Source organism: Podarcis erhardii (genome assembly GCF_964252035.2).
Source record: "Podarcis erhardii genome assembly, chromosome: 6".
Classification (NCBI taxonomy): domain Eukaryota; kingdom Metazoa; phylum Chordata; class Lepidosauria; order Squamata; family Lacertidae; genus Podarcis; species Podarcis erhardii.
Window position 1 is genome coordinate 48,948,686 of NC_138510.1, and position 17,970 is coordinate 48,966,655.

Below are 17,970 nucleotides of genomic sequence, written 5' to 3' on the forward strand. Positions count from 1 at the left end.
GCTATTCATTAGTCCACACACAACAGGAATCCGACGATCTTTCATCTTCATGAGTATGTTTATTGTTATTTGCTGTCTTCCCCTTTTCATGGCCTTTTAGGAATGCTTATCTATTCGTTGATGAAAGACTGGCTTTGCTGTATATTTTACCACTCATTCATTTTCCATAACTTGCTGGCTAGTGCAGCTGTTCGGCTTGCAGACCGGCAAGCTTCAAGAGGGAGTGAAAATATTTAGGCAGCAATTGCAAAAGTCACTGGGGGACGTGGCACATTCTCTGCAAATGAACTCCAACCGGAGTTGAAAGAGTGATCTGACTTCTCCGCTCTCCCCAATGCCCGTGAGACTTCACCTGTCACCTGTCAACATGCATGGAGCCACGGGTGAATTAATCACTGTCACTCTTCTAACAGGAGTTTAAGAAGCTGGCTAGCCAAGGGCATTTCTTGACAACAACCCAGTGGCTGGGGACCTGGCATAGGAAGGGGGACAGTAGGAGGAAAGTGATTATGGCCAGCATCTCCACTGCCTTCTTCGGAGTAATGAGAACAGCTGGTGTCGTTGTAAGCAAAATAGTCTTTAGACGCTGGGTTTGCAAAGTTGGCCACAGTGGGTCCATCTGTTAACCAAAGATGAAACTCTTTCCTGGTGCAACTGAATAAAGCCTAGAGAGCTCATCTGGCAGCATCCACACACGTTTCTTCATTATTCAAAGACAAAGCAAAGCCAGTTTATTTGCTTATTTGCCAGAATCTTTTATATCCCAACTTTTCACTTATCAAAGTATGGCTCCAGGGGTGGTTTGTCCCCTTTTTGCCACTTGAGGCAAGATGGGAAGTGCCACCCTGCTCTGCCGGGCCACTGGCACTGACAGCACCACTGGCATCGGCACGAGTTTCTGGTGAGATCTCACCGAAATCTCACGAGATCTGTCACTCTCCATGAGAACCCGTGAGATTTCGGCCAGACCCTGAAAGATGTCACCAGAAATTGGCATCAATGCAGTTGGCGTGCTCTGCCAGTGATGAAGGCAGAAGGGAGAGGGCCTGTAGGGACACCACCTCAGGGGCTGAGGCAGCTTCTTCACTCTCTTTCATGGGTGGACAGGCTACTGGGGATGGGAAAAAATGGGGGTCTCTGGCTCCTTTTCCTGTTGGGACACATTCTGAAAGGGCTTAGAAGAAAGGGCATCTTGCCCGCTTCACTCCCTGGCAACAAATTGCCTAACACATTGAAAGCCATGACTGTGTACACACTATACCTTTTGAGCACATTCAAAGCACATTTCCCTCCTCTGGACATGGTTGTTTTCTAAAGGTTGCTATGAGTTGTAACTCTGTGAGGGACAAACTACAGTGCCCAGAATTCTTTGAGGGAAAGAATGTGCTCTGAATGTGCTTTGGAGATACTGTATCTGTGTACACAGCCCATCAGCTTAAACACATGCTCATTTAACTATAGCAGGGGTGGCAATCTCCCAAGAGACTGCGATCTACTCACAGAGTTAAAAACTGGCAGTGATCTACCCCCTTTTGTGGGGGGTTCGGGTCAAAGTTATTGAGTTTTTTCAGGGAGGAGGTAAAATGTTGAGCTTTTTTTAGGGGAGCCACAGTTGTTCAGCTTCTTTGGGGGGAGCCAATGATCTACCAGTAATCTACTGCAGACGTGCTGTGATCTACCTGCTGGATGTGCCTGAACTATAGTATATGAATGTACAGAAACCTCATTCCCAAATGGCTCAGAAGTGCTACTGCAGGACCCACACAGGAAACTCCCTGCCACAAAAAGAAAGGAGTGCAGTTTTAATATCACCAAAATCCCACTGGGGCTCATTTCCCCCAGGTTTTCTGCGAAGGATAGCTTTTATCTCTCGTGTACAGCTTGACATTTTTCTTGCCAATGAATTCCACAGAGAGAAAGAATCTGAAGTGATAGCAATAGGGATGGCAGCTTGCTTTGGGAATGACCATTAATGTCATCTTTTCCAGAACTATAAAGGTGGAGGTATATGACTGGGACCGAGATGGCAGGTAAGTGGCATTTATAACTCCTTTTTTAAAAAAATGTGGGGTTTTTTATTATTTCTGGTTAGGAGGAGCTGGACTGAAACCAAAGTTAGATAGAAGAAATTTAGCAGTGTTGTGTATTGCAGGTCTGTGAAATGCTTTGAGGTTCTTTGAGAATCCCCAGGAAACAAAACAAAACAATTTATACAAAATATGACCCCTCTCCCATTAATCAACATATTTAGTAAAAAGGAATTTGGCTTATGCAGTTGGCTGCATTGTAACAGCAGAGTACATTCTTTTCCCCAATCACGTAAACAACAACAACAACAACAACATTATTTTTTATCCCAGGGCCACATGTGTAAGATTCACATTGGGAAAATGAAAGGTGGGTGTGGCAGGGAATAGAAGGGGATCTTGTCACTTACTTGCTGGGATCATTATTATTATTCGGTTAAAAAAAGAGGCCTATCAAGTAGAGGAGGTGATGGAATGGGAGTACCTTTGTTCTACAGTGTTGTTCATAGCAATTTCTTTCCCACTTAATAGCCACGACTTCATTGGGGAGTTTACGACCAGCTACCGTGAATTGGCACGAGGACAAAGCCAATTTAATGTCTATGAGGTGAGTGACTTCTTCAGCTGTCCCCAAAACATCAGGGCAGAAGCCTTCTTGACACTGACCCCAGAGAGCTTTTTGAGAAAGGGGGCCTCTTCCAGGCACTCAGAGCCTATTGGGGCACAACCCACTATGCTGTTCTCCTACGTAAGTCCCATTGAGATTAACGGAAGTTGTGCAAAAGCAGCTCCCATTCACTTCACTTGGACCTTCTCAGTCCCCAAAGGATTGTGTCCTTTAACTTTATTAGTGCTACAGGCTCAGTAGCAATTTTCTGCCCCCAGTGTTGTGTGTGATAACTTGAGACTGGTGGTGTGTTTGTGTTAACTATAACTGTGTTCACGAATTTCAACATGCTATTGTACTTAAGCCTTTCTATTGAACTTGGCACTTAATGAAGGGTTTAGACCAGCATTCACCCAACCGGTGCCATGCTGGCAGGGCTGATGTGAGTTGTATGCCAAAACATCTGGATGGCACCAGGTTGGCGAAGGCCAATTTAGATGCTATTGTGAATGATTCCTTGACCCTAGAGATCATATAACAGATAGTGGGCTGTATTAGGCATATCTTAAGGAAGTAGCTGTAGCCATGGCAACTCACATCCCATCCTACTACTATTGTGTCAATAAAACAATAGCTTTGAATGAGTCCATCTATCTGGATAGCCATTGAGACAGGAGAAAAACTCTGTTTGGGGTGGAGTTTGAAGAATGAAGGTCAGAGCTGATGAGGTGTCTGCAGGCCATACATCTTCATGGGGCCCAGAACCAGAAAGGGATCCAGATTCTAAATTTCATTTGTAAAAAGTATCTAACCCTTTTGGAACAAAAGTTATGAAAGAAAATGAGCAGACACCATTTGAAACAATTGCTTTGTGAGATATGAGACTGTTCCCACCTTAGTGTGTTTAGCCAAAAAGTGGCCAGGTAACTCATTAGGTAATAACTGCTAGGTAGAAATTTGGAGACATGCAAGGGAAGACCTAAAATGGCTTCAAAATGGCCCAGGGAAGTTCCTTCTTCAGACAGTAGAGAAAGGACTTCCTGGCTCATTTTGAAGTGCTTATTTTGAAGCTGTTTTCTCATCTTCTCTGGTAAAGAGAATAATAATAAGAATTTGCAATAAGAAAATAATAGAGAAATCCAGAATTTGAGTATCGATGCAAATGGGCAACAGCATGTCCACCCCAAAGCAAAAGGAAGCAGCAAAGACAAGAGCTTATTGCTCTTACTAACCGAGGATTAATTTCATGCAAACTATTTTGTTTTTTGAGTATGTAAGCATTAAATCAATCACATATCTATATTGCAAAAGGGGTGGGTATTGTGGCAGAGAAAGTGTGGGTTACATCACCCCTGCAAAGTAGCCCAGTGTTGCTATAGTAATATTACAGGGGGCAGAGTGTGAGAGAGTAGTAGTACTGCAATGTAGTCCACTATCTAGTCTTCTGGTATGTGCGTTTTTAGGGAAATGTGATTGGCACAGTGGTGATTAGCTGCTTTCTTACCCATGATGGTGGGATACTTTGGGGTGGGTTGTTGCTGCTGGTATAAAACTAAAATGGGTATATTCATGACAGAGACTCATAGGCTTTTTGCTCAAGAAAACAAAAAGTGTTGGTTGACCTGTGCTGATAACATTGCTGTAGTAATTCTGAGGTATAAATAATAAATAACCGCAACACATGCTCTTAGAATACAAAGCTTTCTTTTTAACAATTTTTATATTGAATTTATCCAAGCATGGGCATCTGGTTGCTGTAAACCTTAAATATATTTACACACATTGCCATCTGAAATACCTTTTCTGGTCTTGCTCTGAATATTGCATTGCCAGCCTAAGATCATTTGATGAAAGACCTGTACCAGTAACATAACTGGTTTGCAACTCACAACACTTGTTTGCATGGTTTAGGAATGGCATTGGAGGGAGAGCAGGGTTCTTGTGTCATTAGCAGCTGTTTGGCAGGCAGAAATCCAATAAGTTAAGCTTTTTCTAGTGTGGAAATACATTTACAGGAAAAGCTTCACATGTTAGAATTTTGTTTGTCAGACATCGTCTTACTTGCATGTGTCACAAAGTGTTGCAAATACTTGTGATCTCTTTTGCAAGTGGAACAGAGGACCCAATCCACACACAGTGTACATATTGTGGATATTAATATTGCACAGCTTGAAGCAATAAGATGAATAAAAACTAACTCCTCTTGGAATAAATATTGTCCAGACCCAAAATATAGTTTCAAATCTTTACTAACACAACTTTTTTCAGACTGATTTAAAGTAATAAATGATATATCCAAATAGTTGCACAATATCATGTACTTGTCGAAGCACAGGTTCAGCTTCTTACAAATATTGAATACTATTTACAATCAGAGCTGACAAACAGACCTCTTTCTCTCCCACAGAGTCCATTAGCCTGGAGGCTGTTTTCTCTCCAGAAGAGACTCATTTGCACACCTTTGTCTTCTGTGACTTGAGAGAAAAGACAACTCACACACCCAAAATAGGGATTTGCAACTGAATAACCCTCCCATGTGATCTTAAGTTAAACACCATGTGAGTGAGCCAGCAGAGATACATCAACAGTTAATTATCAACCTGTTTAGGTACCCAGAGAGCTCTTCTTAGCTTTGGTGGAATTTTCCATTCCCCTTTAGCAATACACATTCAGACTCATTTTCCATTTCAATGTACAATTAAGCAATTATACTTAACAGTACTGGACCCAGAAAATCTGATTAAGATGTATGCACTGAATGACTGGGTTTCAGGCTACTAAGAATTAATACATCACTGGTTTTTAGTAGCCTATTATACAAGTTAAACAAATTAAATGTGATCATTTGTTGACTAATGTCCATGGAAGGTAGAGTTTTGGGGAAAGATAGCTGTGCAAGGAATTTTTTTAGGTATGTTGATCTCTACTGTACACAGAGAAAAAGGTCAGTTTTGCACACCTGATTTCACCCTTTCTTTCTTTCTTTCTTTCTTTCTTTCTTTCTTTCTTTCTTTCTTTCTACATCAGCTCTAAAAAAAATTAGAAAGGGAGCAGGTACTACATTGCTGTAGCAGGTTGAATTTCAACAGAGAAAATTGTTGCTACTCATAGAGACTGTGAGATCACCCCCTTAAGGGAAGCAGGGGGGGTCTCTTCTTTTAAGTGACTTACAACTGCTACTTCGCTAAATAAAATGACCCAGTGGGGTTGGAATTGGTAGGCAAATATTTTCCCTCCCCCCATTTTTCTGCAATGTTGATTTTGTGTTTGCATCATATAAACAAAAATTCTGCAAGCAACTTATACTTCTGTAGGGTATGGCAAAAGGGGGAGTTGTAATATGTTACAGTGCTGCTCATTGCAACCTCTCAAATGAGAGTCGTGTCTGAAGACTAGGAGATAAGCTTTAATTTCTTCAGCACAATAGATTCAAGTATATAGTTAATACTTCAAGTTAATACCAAATAAATAGAAAAAAGATTCAAGAAATTATTTCCAACATTACTCTTATATCAGAGGGCACACATGCAAAGAATAGGAAAAGGAGGAGCATCTTGCCAACTCTTTCACAAAGATTTTGAGTTTTGCTGGATGCTTTGTGAAATAATCTTTTTAAAGCCTTTCTCCCCCCCCCCCCCTTCTTTTTTTGGCTGAGTTTATTTTTAACTGAACATTTGTATGCAGCCTCTTGCTTTCCTTTATTCCTCTGCAGTTACAGATTTCCGTTATGGAATGCACATTATTTAATGGAGCTTGGAAACAGAAGTTTGGGTATAGATTGCTCAGGTTGTTATTATTATATAACATCCTTTATATAAAGACGTTTCCATTAAAAAAAAAAAACCCAGTATACTCTAAATGGCACTATTAGGAATGTGCCCTTTTACTTGCAAACAGTAAAAATGAGTCTGTTTTATTTTTGACACCATCAATCATCAGTATAGTAAATAACTTATTGCACCAGCCTTCTAGAGAAATAACCTATACTATAGTGATCGTGTTTTGTTCTCTCTCTTCCTTTTCCTTTCTTTTTTGAGCAATTATCCCTGCCTATAACTATGTGCAGAAAGGCCTGCCTCTGAAAATTTGGTTTTCCCCTTTTACCAGTGGTGGGTGGAGCAGGAAATGTAAATTTTTCCTTTGGACAGCAGGCTCATTTCTACACCCCCCCTCCATGCTCCATCCAGGTAAACAGGGGGCATTATCAGAATTCAAGGTCACTTTCCGGCCAGGTGAAAACACTCGAGGAGGATGCAAAGCAAGGTTGGTGAGGTGTGTGGCTCATGAAAGTTTGTGACCTTGAGAGGATCCTAAGGACCAGATAGAAAAGCCTGGAGGGCTACATTTAGTGTATGGCCCTGAAGTTCCCTCCCCTTGCCCTATTGGATCAGCAAAAAGCTCACAGGATCTCACCTTGTGCTGGGTGAATGCCAATAGGCTACATCATCACCAATGATATTATTACTAAACTTTGTGTAAACTTTGTGTAAACCACAGTTTTATATAAAATATCACAAAGTGGTATACAGACAAAAAAACCCACAGTATCGCAATAGAAATGTCAGACACATCAGTGAGATGTTGTTGGCCAAGAATCTCAGATTTGAAAGGCCTGTCTGAAAAAATACAGTTGTTAGAGTAATCTATTTTTTTTAAAAAAATAGTTTTTATTTGATTTTACAAATATAAAATTATAACAATCCAAACGCATATACATATATAGAGATTGAATCTCACGACTTCACCCCACCCCCTCCATGGGTTCTGTTATCAACATTTAAAGGTAAAGGTAAAGGACCCCTGACAGTTAAGTCTGGTCGTGAATGACTCTAGGGTTGCGGCGCTCATCTCGCTTTACTGGCCGAGGAAGCCGATGTTTGTCCGCAGACAGTTTTTCCAGGTCATGTGGCCAGCATGACTAAGCCACTTCTGGCGAAACCAGAGCAGTGCAAGGAAACGCCATTTACCTTCCCGCTGGGTACTTTGCACTTTGCACTACTTGCACTTTGACGTGCTTTCAAACTGCTAGGTTGGCAGGAGCTGGGACCGAGCAATGGGAGCTCACCCCGTCGCGGGGATTCGAACTGCTGATCTTCCAATCGGCAAGCCCTAGGCTCAGTGGTTTAGACCACAGCACCACCCGCGTCCCTTATCAACATTTACAACTGCCTATTATTCCATACTCTATATTTTATGTCAATCCAAATTATCCATGGTATCTGTTACATTACAAGTGAGATTAAAACCCTGCTGGTGTTTCCATCTGCTTGCAATGGTCTCCTAGATACATTATAATTTTTTCCCATTCTTTTTTAAAGTTTTTGTCCTCTTGGTTCCTGAATTTTCCAGTCAGCTTTTCCATTTCTGCATAGTCCATCAGCTTAGCTTGCCATTCCTCTCTGGTAGGAACTTTGTCTTCCTTCCGTCTGAGTTGTTACAGTCATCTAAAAATGAGCAGAGATGACTTGTGATGAACCTCTATTGGCAAGAAGTTCTGCCACACAAAAAAGTTGGCCCCTGGTAAAACCCAGCCGAAGCTCAGGGGCATGTGGGAGCATTTAAAGTACCCCATTGTGAGACCTCAGCAACTGAGGAATGGGGCTAAACCTGACTCTGCTCAAGTGCCAAGAGCGGGAGATATTAATGCTGCTGTGTCACAAAATCTTGGTGCCCCTGCTGTAGTGCAGAGGTATCACTTTGGTGGGGTAGGAAGGTAGCAATGCCTGCAGTGTCTTGGCAACCCTGCACCAGTTAATAAGAACAGGGCTGAGGGTGGGGGGGGGAATGCATTGAGCCCCAATGGCTGTGCCCCATTTGTCAGGCATAGGACTGCACTTCACCAGCAAATGAAACTGTGTGCACTATCACAATTTTAATTGAATCGTGATGCTTGCTCACTGTGGACAACTGACTGTGCAATCTCTGCATGCATACTTGGAAGTGTGTTTCTTTTAGTTCAGCTGGGCTCATAGGATTGCAGCTTTGGCCTAAAGAAACTCACTTCCGTCAAGCTATATCTTCATGCCAAATATCTCTATTAGGGAAAGGCAACTGCAAGAATCCCTTGGATATCTGTAGCGCCAATTCAGCTGGAGGCACTTGGCAGTAACTCTTGTGAATCCACTATGGGTTTTCCTTTTAGCTTTGATTTATTGGATAATTTAAGCACTTTTGTCAGCTGACATCTAAAGTACCTGAGGTAACCCTATCTGTTCCTATTGCCTCTGTCTCCAGATAGCGAGGAGCAGGAGTGGGAGTGCCTCTTTTATCATGTGTGTTAGGAAGCAAAAGTGCGGATCAGCTTGATAGATTCTCTCATTCTGGCTCAAAGCAATTCTTAAATGTGATGTGGATGTTTTATAGCTCAGTGCTAGAACATCTGCTTTGCATGCAGAAAGTCCCAGGATCAGTCCCCGGTGGGAGAGACTCCCTGCCTGAATCCTGGAGAGCAGCTGCCACTCAGTGTAGACAGATTGTGAGCTGGATGGACCAAAGCTATGCTCCTGTATTCAATGTCAAGTGTCCCCTGTTCTATAGGTAGGGTTGATTAGCTGGTGGGCATTGTATTTTTTCTTCTCCTCTCTTTGTGCTTTTAAAATAGTTTTAAGTTCTTTTTTAATTCAGTGCTGTTTTAAATACCGTAACTTATTTAGTTGTATTTTTTTAAAAAAATGTATATAAACGATTGGTGTGAGGTTGTTGTTTTTTAGCTGTATCTGTTTTTAATTCATGTTGTGAGCCACCTTGGGTCCTGCACTGGTATAAATAACGTCTCCAGCTTATTAGTTTGTTCTTGTATTTCTGCCTGGCATATTAAATACTAATTTTCCTACTTTCTAATAACATTTATCTTCCAAATTTCCCCATCTTTCCAAATCAGAGAGTTACTATTTTCTGTTTGTTCTTGGAGCTGCAAATCTGCAACTAAGGGGTTTTGGAGTTCAAATACTACATCAATGCCCCAACTGTATTATTATTTTTAAAGAAACTATGTAGTGCCTTCTGTTATTGCTGTCACTTGCAGTATATACAATTTGCCTCGTGTAGCTGGCAGAATAAACAAGTGACCGTGATTAGAGAGAGTTAGAGTGATTAGAGAGAGCTGCAGTTATTAGTTTAAACAAACAAAAAAACAAAAAAAATTGAAGGAATGGTTTCACTTTAATTGAAGTGGAATTTACAGTGATGATGGCATGATAAGGGGCTTATATGAACAACAGGCTGCCCTAAGTCTGCTTTCCCCTTCACTCCCATTACAGGAGAAATTTATTGTGGTTGGCTGCCAAATAAAAATTTTAAAAATTGCCCTGGCAAGCATAACCAGAAATACTGTTTACTGTGTGTATGATATAGTTACAACAAGAGACACAACAATGGCATGCATACTGTTCATGCAGTTTTGGGGGATTAGAACATTTTAGTTCTTTAGAAATGCTCCCCTCCCTTCCCTTCTCCAAGGACTCTTTTACTTTTTCTGTTAAAGTGTGTACATTCCACCTCTCCAACACATATTTCATGTTTATTTTCAAGAAGCAAATTCCCCTGCGTTGTTGCTCCTCTCACCCCCAAAGCAAATGTTGTGGGACACTGCAATGACATATGCTCCAACTTTTTCTGTCCTAAATCTGGGACACACCTGCCTGTTAAAGCAGCTGTGCAAAATAGGAAATTTAATTGAAAGGATTATATCCTCAAGAGTGGGATATAAATAATTGTAATTTTAAAAAGACATACAGATGACTTATATCATGGTTGTAATATAATCATGATATGATATCCCCTTGTATCATCAGAGGCACTCACACTTGGCACCAAGAAAGCTCAACTGGGTCGTATAGATTTATTTGCAAAGCTCGTAATACACGCTTCTGTTCTGAATCCTATGTTGCATTGCAGGGGACTGGACTTAATGACCATCAGGGTCCCTTCCAACTCTATGATTCTAACTTATGAAATTCTTTATCACAAAAACAGCTTTTTTAAAAAAAATCAGGCAAATTTGAAAAGAATAGGTCTAGTATCAGTAGCTATAGCCATAGCAGTTAAATCAAGCCTCACATTATTTCCATCAGCCACTGATGGAAATAATATGGTGGACTAGATATACCTTGATTTCATCCACCAAGGTAATAGTTAAACCAGGCTTCCCCCAACCCCATATGTTTTGTACTCCAATTCCCATCAGCCCAGTTAACATGGCCAACTGAACAAACAGGGAAATTTGAGAAGGAGAATTATGTTGTCTCTGAAGAGAAGAAAGGGGGAGCCGTAACCCTGCAGATGTGAAAGGCGAGCTGCAACTTGAGGCCTGACATGATGGTAACAAGGAGAAATAAATTTTTGAAGATGGAAGCCTGGCCTGAATTGGAAAGTGAAAGAGATCTCAGATGACCCTTGGATTATAAATTTGACCCAGGTGGAAGTTGGAGCTTTGGGGACATTTGGATCTGAAAGGAGAATGAAACAAGATTTGGAATATCCTATAGGCCCTACTCTTAACTATGGAGGTTTGGCTGGAAGGAATGTGGATGCTGTTGGGTTGGAGCCTCTCCGAGATTTGGCTTTCAATACTAAAGACTATCAAAAAGACTGGCAAAGGGGACATGAGAGAGATTTAAGAGCCTTGGATTTAAGATCTCTGGGTTGATGGCTTTTTGAGATTGATGGACTTATGCTGGGGACTGAAACCGGGAAGGGGGTATGGGTGGAATGGAAATTGGGAACTCAAAGTGTATATAATATAATTTGCTTTTTTTGTTTTATTTTATGAGAGTTGGGAAATTCGTGGAAGGGAATCTTTTTCGACCTTAGAGAAGGTTTGGATGAGAGTTAAGATTGGATAAAGTAAAAGTGGTTTTTAAAAAATATTGTAAAATTAAGGATCTTGTTAGTAAGATGTTTGAATAAGAAAATTATGTGGTTTTGGCAAAATGATATAAAGGATTAAGTAAAAATGAATTGATGAAAGAGAGAATGTAAAATTACAGTATTTTAAAACAAATTATTAAGATAAAAATAAGGTTGGAAGGATTTGCTGAAACAACAATCTAAATTAGAATACAAAAATGGGAGGTGTGAGGAGGACAAGGAAATAAGTAAAAGAAGAAAGTTATGTAAAGGTTTGATTCGCTTTTTTCTTTTTTAATGATTGTGTTTTTTCTGCCCTTTTTATTTTTATTTTTTTATTTTTTCTTGTTGTAACTTTTAAAAATTTTGAATAAATATTTTTTTTTAAAAAAAAAAGATAATGGGAACTGTAGTCCAGCAACATCAAGAGGGCGTTGGGTTGGGGGTGGCTGATTGATGCTCATAAGCTGAAGGCCAATGCAACAGGCCAAATCTAAATAAAAATCTGATTTGTTTCGGCAATTGTTTAAAAGATGTGACTGAATTGTGCAACAGCTTGGGAACTAATTGAGGAAGGATAGCTGAGAGGATGTTATAAATAACAATAAGTAAATAAATCAAATAGACATGGTCTTTCTCTCCTAGGTGGTTTGTGTTTTCGTAGCTCATGTTCCTGTCACTTTTTCAGCAAAAGGAGCCCAGATCTCCACATCGCGCCCCCTTGCTATGTTCTGACACATTGTTGTCAAGAGAGCTCTTCCACCTCCCTCCTAGTTACCCTGAGTGTGTCTCTAATGCTGGGCTGGTTTCTGTGATGGGTGAGAATGCCTATCAGTTTTGCCACTCAGGTGAACACCATTCCAGTGGGGAAGGAGAGAATTCTGAATTCTGATGTGTGCCACCTTTGGAATAAGTTCTTTATTTTATTTTACTTTGTAGCCTTTTTGTTTCTGAGTTGCACTTGGCGTCAGTTAGAGTGATGATCTGAACCTCTCTCTTCAAATGGAGAATTTGGCCCCATGAGCAGATGGCAGAGTCCATGTGGAACTGAAAACAAACCACTCCAGTGACACACTCACACACTCATCCCTTAGCTTCGATGTCTGGGTTTCCTCCCTCCCGTTATCTAACATTTTTTGCACTCCGCATGTGTTAAGTGTTCAGCAGCTCCACTTTAATATTATCCATTGTGACAGTTCTAGGCCGGTTTTCTAAAATGATTGACCTGACTGAGACACAACTGGATCCCCTCACAGAGCTTTTCTTTTCCCCTCAGCAGGAAAAGGGGAACATGAGGAGGGAGAGAAGCTCAGGCAGAATCTGTGTAAATCATTAATGCCTTTTGTTCTGGATGGATTCTTGAGATCTTATAAGAATACAGTCACACATACAGTCAGGGTGGAGGGAATAAGAAGGGAGAGAGAGCTGCATTTCAAAATGAGAGCTTTCCAATGACTGAGGTAAAAATCATTTTACTGCCTAGGAAAGGGAACCTATCCGTTTATCATAATGAGGATCGGAAAAGAAGAGCCTTTTGAGATGCTGGCAAAAGGGAACTGAAATAGCACAATTTGAAGTGCTGCATTGGGAACAAAGCAAAGTGAGAGTAAGGCTTCTGTCAAAGCACTGGAAGAACTAGTGACGGCTCTTTCCTGAGGGCAAATGGGGTGCTGCCCCACCAAACTCAGTCTGCTCTCATCTCTCCCCCACAGGTCTGTCTTCTTACTTTCAATCAATCCAAGGGGTTACGCTGCCTGTCAGATTCCTCCTTTGTTTCAGGCTGTGTACATGCTGTACTTTTAAAGCACATTCGAAGCACATTCTTTCCCTCAAAGCATGCTGTAGTTTATTAAGGGTTGCTGGGAATTATAACTCTGTGAGGGGCAAACTACAGTCCCCATAATTCTTTGAGGTCCAGCTCCTAGCGCCTTCTGGCAGTTCCCTCATTGCGAGAAGTGAGGTTACAAGGAACCAGGCAGAGGGCCTTCTCGGTAGTGGCGCCTGCCCTGTGGAACGCCCTCCCACCAGATGTCAAGCAAATAAACAACTATCCTATTTGTAGAAGACATCTGAAGGCAGCCCTGTTTAGGGAAGTTTTTAATGTTTGAAGTTTTATTCTGTTTTTAAGGTTCTGTTGAAAGCTGCCCAGAGTGGCTGGGGAAACCCAGCCAGATGGACAGGGTAGAAATAATATATTATTATTATTATTATTATTATTATTATTATTATTATTATTATGAAATGTACCGTATTTTTCGCCCTATAGGACGCACTTTTTTCCCTCCCAAAATGAAGGGGAGATGCGTGTGCGTCCTATGGGGCAAATGCAGGCTTTCGCTGAAGCCTGGAGAGTGAGAGGGGTCGGTGCGCCAGGAGAGCCACAGCGCCAGTCCCACAAGGTCGGGGGACAGCGGGGAGACGGAACGCCGCCATCCCGCTGTCTCCCGATGTGGTTTGGAGGCTGATGGCAGGGAGACGCGTGCTTCACCCGGGCGTCAGCCCCGCAAGCTCCAGGGACAGTTGGGAGGCGCAGCGCGTCCTCCCGCTGTCCCCGGACCTGATCTGCAGGCGGGCGGCGGGGAGAAGAGCGCTTCTCCCCGCTGCCGGGCCCACAAGTGCCTGGGGGGGAAATATTTTTTTTTCTTTATTCCCCCCCCCCAAAAAAACTTGGTGCGTCCTATGGTCCGGTGTGTCCTATGGGGCGAAAAATACGGTACTTTGAATCTGCTTTAGAGGTCTAGTATTTACATAACTTCATTGCCACCCTTGCAGAACTCAGTAGAGAGGATGGAGATAAAATTAGATGGCTGTATCACTGTCTGTGGTTATGTGCCTACTGTTTGTCTCCCTGCCTTCTGCCTTACCAGTTCCAATGGGCAGAGCCAGCACAAAATGCAGGGAGTGTTCCTTCTCTCCCCCCGCACCTTTTACCAACACAGGCCCTCCAAGTGTCCCTGTTTTCCAGGGACGTCCTTGACTTAGAGAAGCCATTCTGGTTTCTGATTTGACCCTGGAATGCACTGCTTTTCCTTAGGATGTCTTTATTTTTACTGGAGAAATGCTGGAGGGTATGCCAACAATGAAAGGACAAGTTGATATATATAACAGACTCATTCTAATACTTGACCCATTCACCAATAAAAAAGAAAAGGAATCAGCCTTGTTCCGGCCAGCCGCACCTCAGAGGAGCCACCTTTGACGTTGGTATTGCTCAGGCATCAGTCATAAACCATCTCTGGAGATGCCTAGGATTGTCTACGTGCAAAACAGATTCTCTGCCACTGAGCTATAACCCTTCCCACTGACATAAGGCATGGCAATTTAAAAGCTTGATACAGAACCAGCCCCTCCACTTTTTTCACATTAATTTTAAGTTGTGATTATCATGTACATCACTTCTTTAAAAAATAAAGTAACAGAAGCAAATTCTGAGCACAGCAGCTCCTGCCAGACGTTTGTCCCACTTTCATCACTGCCAAGAGGTGGCTGGTGCTGTGTGATGAAGGCTTCAGGGCCTAATTATGAAGTGGAGGCATATATATATATATATATATATATATATATATATATATATATATGCAGTTCAGAGAAGTTATGGAAAGGAGGGATGCTGCTGCTGTTTATTGGAGATGCAGATAGGGTTGGGAGACAATGATGGTTTATTGTCTACGGTCCTGTGGGAACCAAGCCTAGATGGAAAGCAAGACCTTTGAATTTAGGAAGAGAGGAAACTGTCTGAGTCAGACCCATTGTCTACACAATGGACAATGCAACTCTCCAGGGTGTCAGACAAAGGACAGCCCTGTGGCCTTGTAGCCTTATTAGACTTTACCGATTGGTGGGGTCTGCGTTGCTCCCAGACGGGAGGAAGGAAATCAAATGACACCAAGGTTTGGTTCAGAGAAAGAGTTTATTCTGCTCTCCGGATAGCAGAAGGCGCTGCGTGAATCGGTTCACCGCAAACACAAAAGCAAGAGAAATTGCATACAGTATATATATCCTCCAGGCACCCTCTCCCCCCTTCCAATCCACCACATCAGCTTATACACGTAAGTTGACATCCATGACCATAAACAGATGTTCCTGTTCTGGTACTCTTGACCATAAAAGGTTGTTCCTGTTCCTATACTCTTATCTTGGACCAAGAAGGTCACCAACTCTAAGAGCTCTCCTGGTGCCGTTCCCAGGTCTCTTGTCAGATCTGACAAGGTCTGTGCATCAGTGTGGTCAAGACGTAAGGTAAGACCCAGATGTGCCATCCCTGCTCCACTCGGAACTGGCAAGGCCATCCATTGCCATCACGGACTGATAAAGGAGAGGGCTTTGAGCACTTGTTTATACAGCTGGGTTTCTGTTTATACATTGGCTCAAGAGCTCAAGTTAATGCATTTTAGAAATGCTCCCTTGGAGAAGGAAAAATGGGGATTTCAGATTGACTGCACAGAAACCCATTCCTTCAGCCTTACCTAGAGATTCTGGGAACTGAACCTTTGGCATTCAAAGCATGCGCTCGGGCATTGCACTGTGGCCCTTCCCAATTCTGATAATGCAGAATGGCTTGTTTAGAACTTGGCCATTGGGATCTGAGCTCAATGCAGAAATAGTGCTTTATTTTGCCTATGAAACATCAGGCCATGAGATTGTTGAAGCATGAGGGCTCTATTTTTATAGAAGATGAATCTGTACACATGCTGTGGTTGTTTACAGTATGATTATATGCAGAATGTTTGCTTTGCATTTTCAATGCTTTCTCGCTACAGTTAAACGACTCCCTGCTTCATGTTTGAATTTGCATCAATTATATCTCAGGGGATGTCTCAGATCTGGTACAGATCTTGGTCTTTCTTCAAAGCATCCTACACTATAACAATTCTGAGGGCTCAGTGATCCACACCATCAGCAGACTGGTGTATAGAATGGGGGTATATGGACAGCTGCTCCGTTGCAGTACAGTGGTACCTTGGGTTACATATGCTTCAGGTTACATATGCTTCAGGTTACACACTCCACTAAGCCAAAAATAGTGCTTCAGGTTAAGAACTTTGCTTCAGGATAAGAACAGAAATTGGGCTGCGGCAGCACGGTGGCAGCAGGAGGCCCCATTAGCTAAAATGGTGCTTCAGGTTAAGAACAGTTTCAGGTTAAGTACGGACCTCCCAAACGAATTAAGTACTTAACCCGAGGTACCACTGTACAACAATGTGCAACACTGAAACGGGGGCTGTGTGTACCTTGTGCTAAAAATAAAATAAAATTCTCTACCATGACAATCTAAACCCTTTACCAGGAAAATCTGAATTATGCAGCCTACATAAACCTGCCTCTCACCTATTTTGTGTAATTGCCTTGTTTACTATTTTGCAGAAATTATTCTGGTTCTCTTAGTCATGAGCTAGTGAAGCTTAGGGTTGTGGGTTTGAGCCTCATTTTGGGCGAAATTTGCATTGCAGGGGGTTGGATTAAATGACCCTTGGGGTCCCTCCCCACTCTACAATTCTATGATTCTATAAAGACAAGCACATGGCTATACCCATCCTTACACACTGGCAATTTTATCCAACAGCACTGCTGGCTCTTGAGATTTCAACAGACATTGCCTCTATGCTTTCAAGTATATTGTCAATGCCATAATAAGGAATATAACCCTTCTTTTAAAAAAGGGGGGGAGAGAATGAAGATCAAGCTGCTCAGGACACTGAATTCTGCGCTTGACACCACATTCTGTACTGCAGCATAGATGCAGCCCTATCAGTAGAGCAGCTAAAGGTGCAAACCATCAGCATAGCAACATGTGTCACGATTACTGAGCTGGCAGCAGACTGTAGCAGTAGCTGCAGTGACTGGGGGTAATCCAGTCAGATGGGTGGGGTACACATAATAAATGGTGGTGGTATGCAAGGCTTGGTGAGCTACTGACCTGGTGGGCTTTATCGGGTCCTGCTCATGGTGTAAAGCCAGCACATGGCACAAAAACAGGCCTGCGGAGCCTAGCAGTTGTGGGATGTGTGCAGGACTGGGTGAAAGCAGACCCGAGAAATAAAACTTGAGGGGATCCAGATGCTGTCTTGCATTCACAACGTTGCAGCTGAAAAATCCTTGGGACAGAGCTGATTTTGGACCCCAAGAGACCCAGTTTCACATCTTAGCTCACTGGTTGGCCTCACTCTCGGCATGTCTCTCTCGGCTTCCTTTCCCACATGGTTGTTGCAAGGATGAAGAAGATCCTCCTGCAAATCCCTCCCCAAAGCTGCTTTTTTCATGAAGCTTTTGACTTAACCCCCTGCTCCCTATCCCAACTGAAATAAAGCCTAAGGAGGGGCAACTCAAACCAAAAAGCCAAAGGACATGCAGCTGCACTTGCCCATCTCTGTTTACATATATCTGTGCATCTTTTCTTCCTTCCCTCTTCTTCCTCTTGGATAATTCTTCATTCCTTGAAGGAGGTCCTCCTCTTCAAAGTGCTGTCTACATTGATGGCATTTATATAAA

General features: G+C 42.2%; 2 protein-coding genes across 3 annotated transcripts in view; one reads left to right on the forward strand and one right to left on the reverse strand.

Moving 5' to 3' along the window:
- Positions 1-17,970, forward strand: part of CPNE5 (copine 5) — a 129,562-nt gene that overhangs the window by 86,567 nt on the left and 25,025 nt on the right. Inside the window, exons 10-11 of the mRNA XM_081866438.1 lie at positions 1,989-2,030; positions 2,559-2,634. Coding sequence (XP_081722564.1) covers positions 1,989-2,030; positions 2,559-2,634 — 118 coding nt within the window. The remainder of the gene's footprint in view (positions 1-1,988; positions 2,031-2,558; positions 2,635-17,970) is intronic.
- SORT1 (sortilin 1) overlaps positions 8,691-17,970 on the reverse strand; it is a 103,962-nt gene continuing 94,682 nt past the window's right edge. For both annotated transcript variants that reach the window (XR_014157637.1, XR_014157638.1), the window contains exon 21: positions 8,691-8,705. The gene's annotated coding sequence lies outside the window, so the exon portion shown is untranslated. The remainder of the gene's footprint in view (positions 8,706-17,970) is intronic.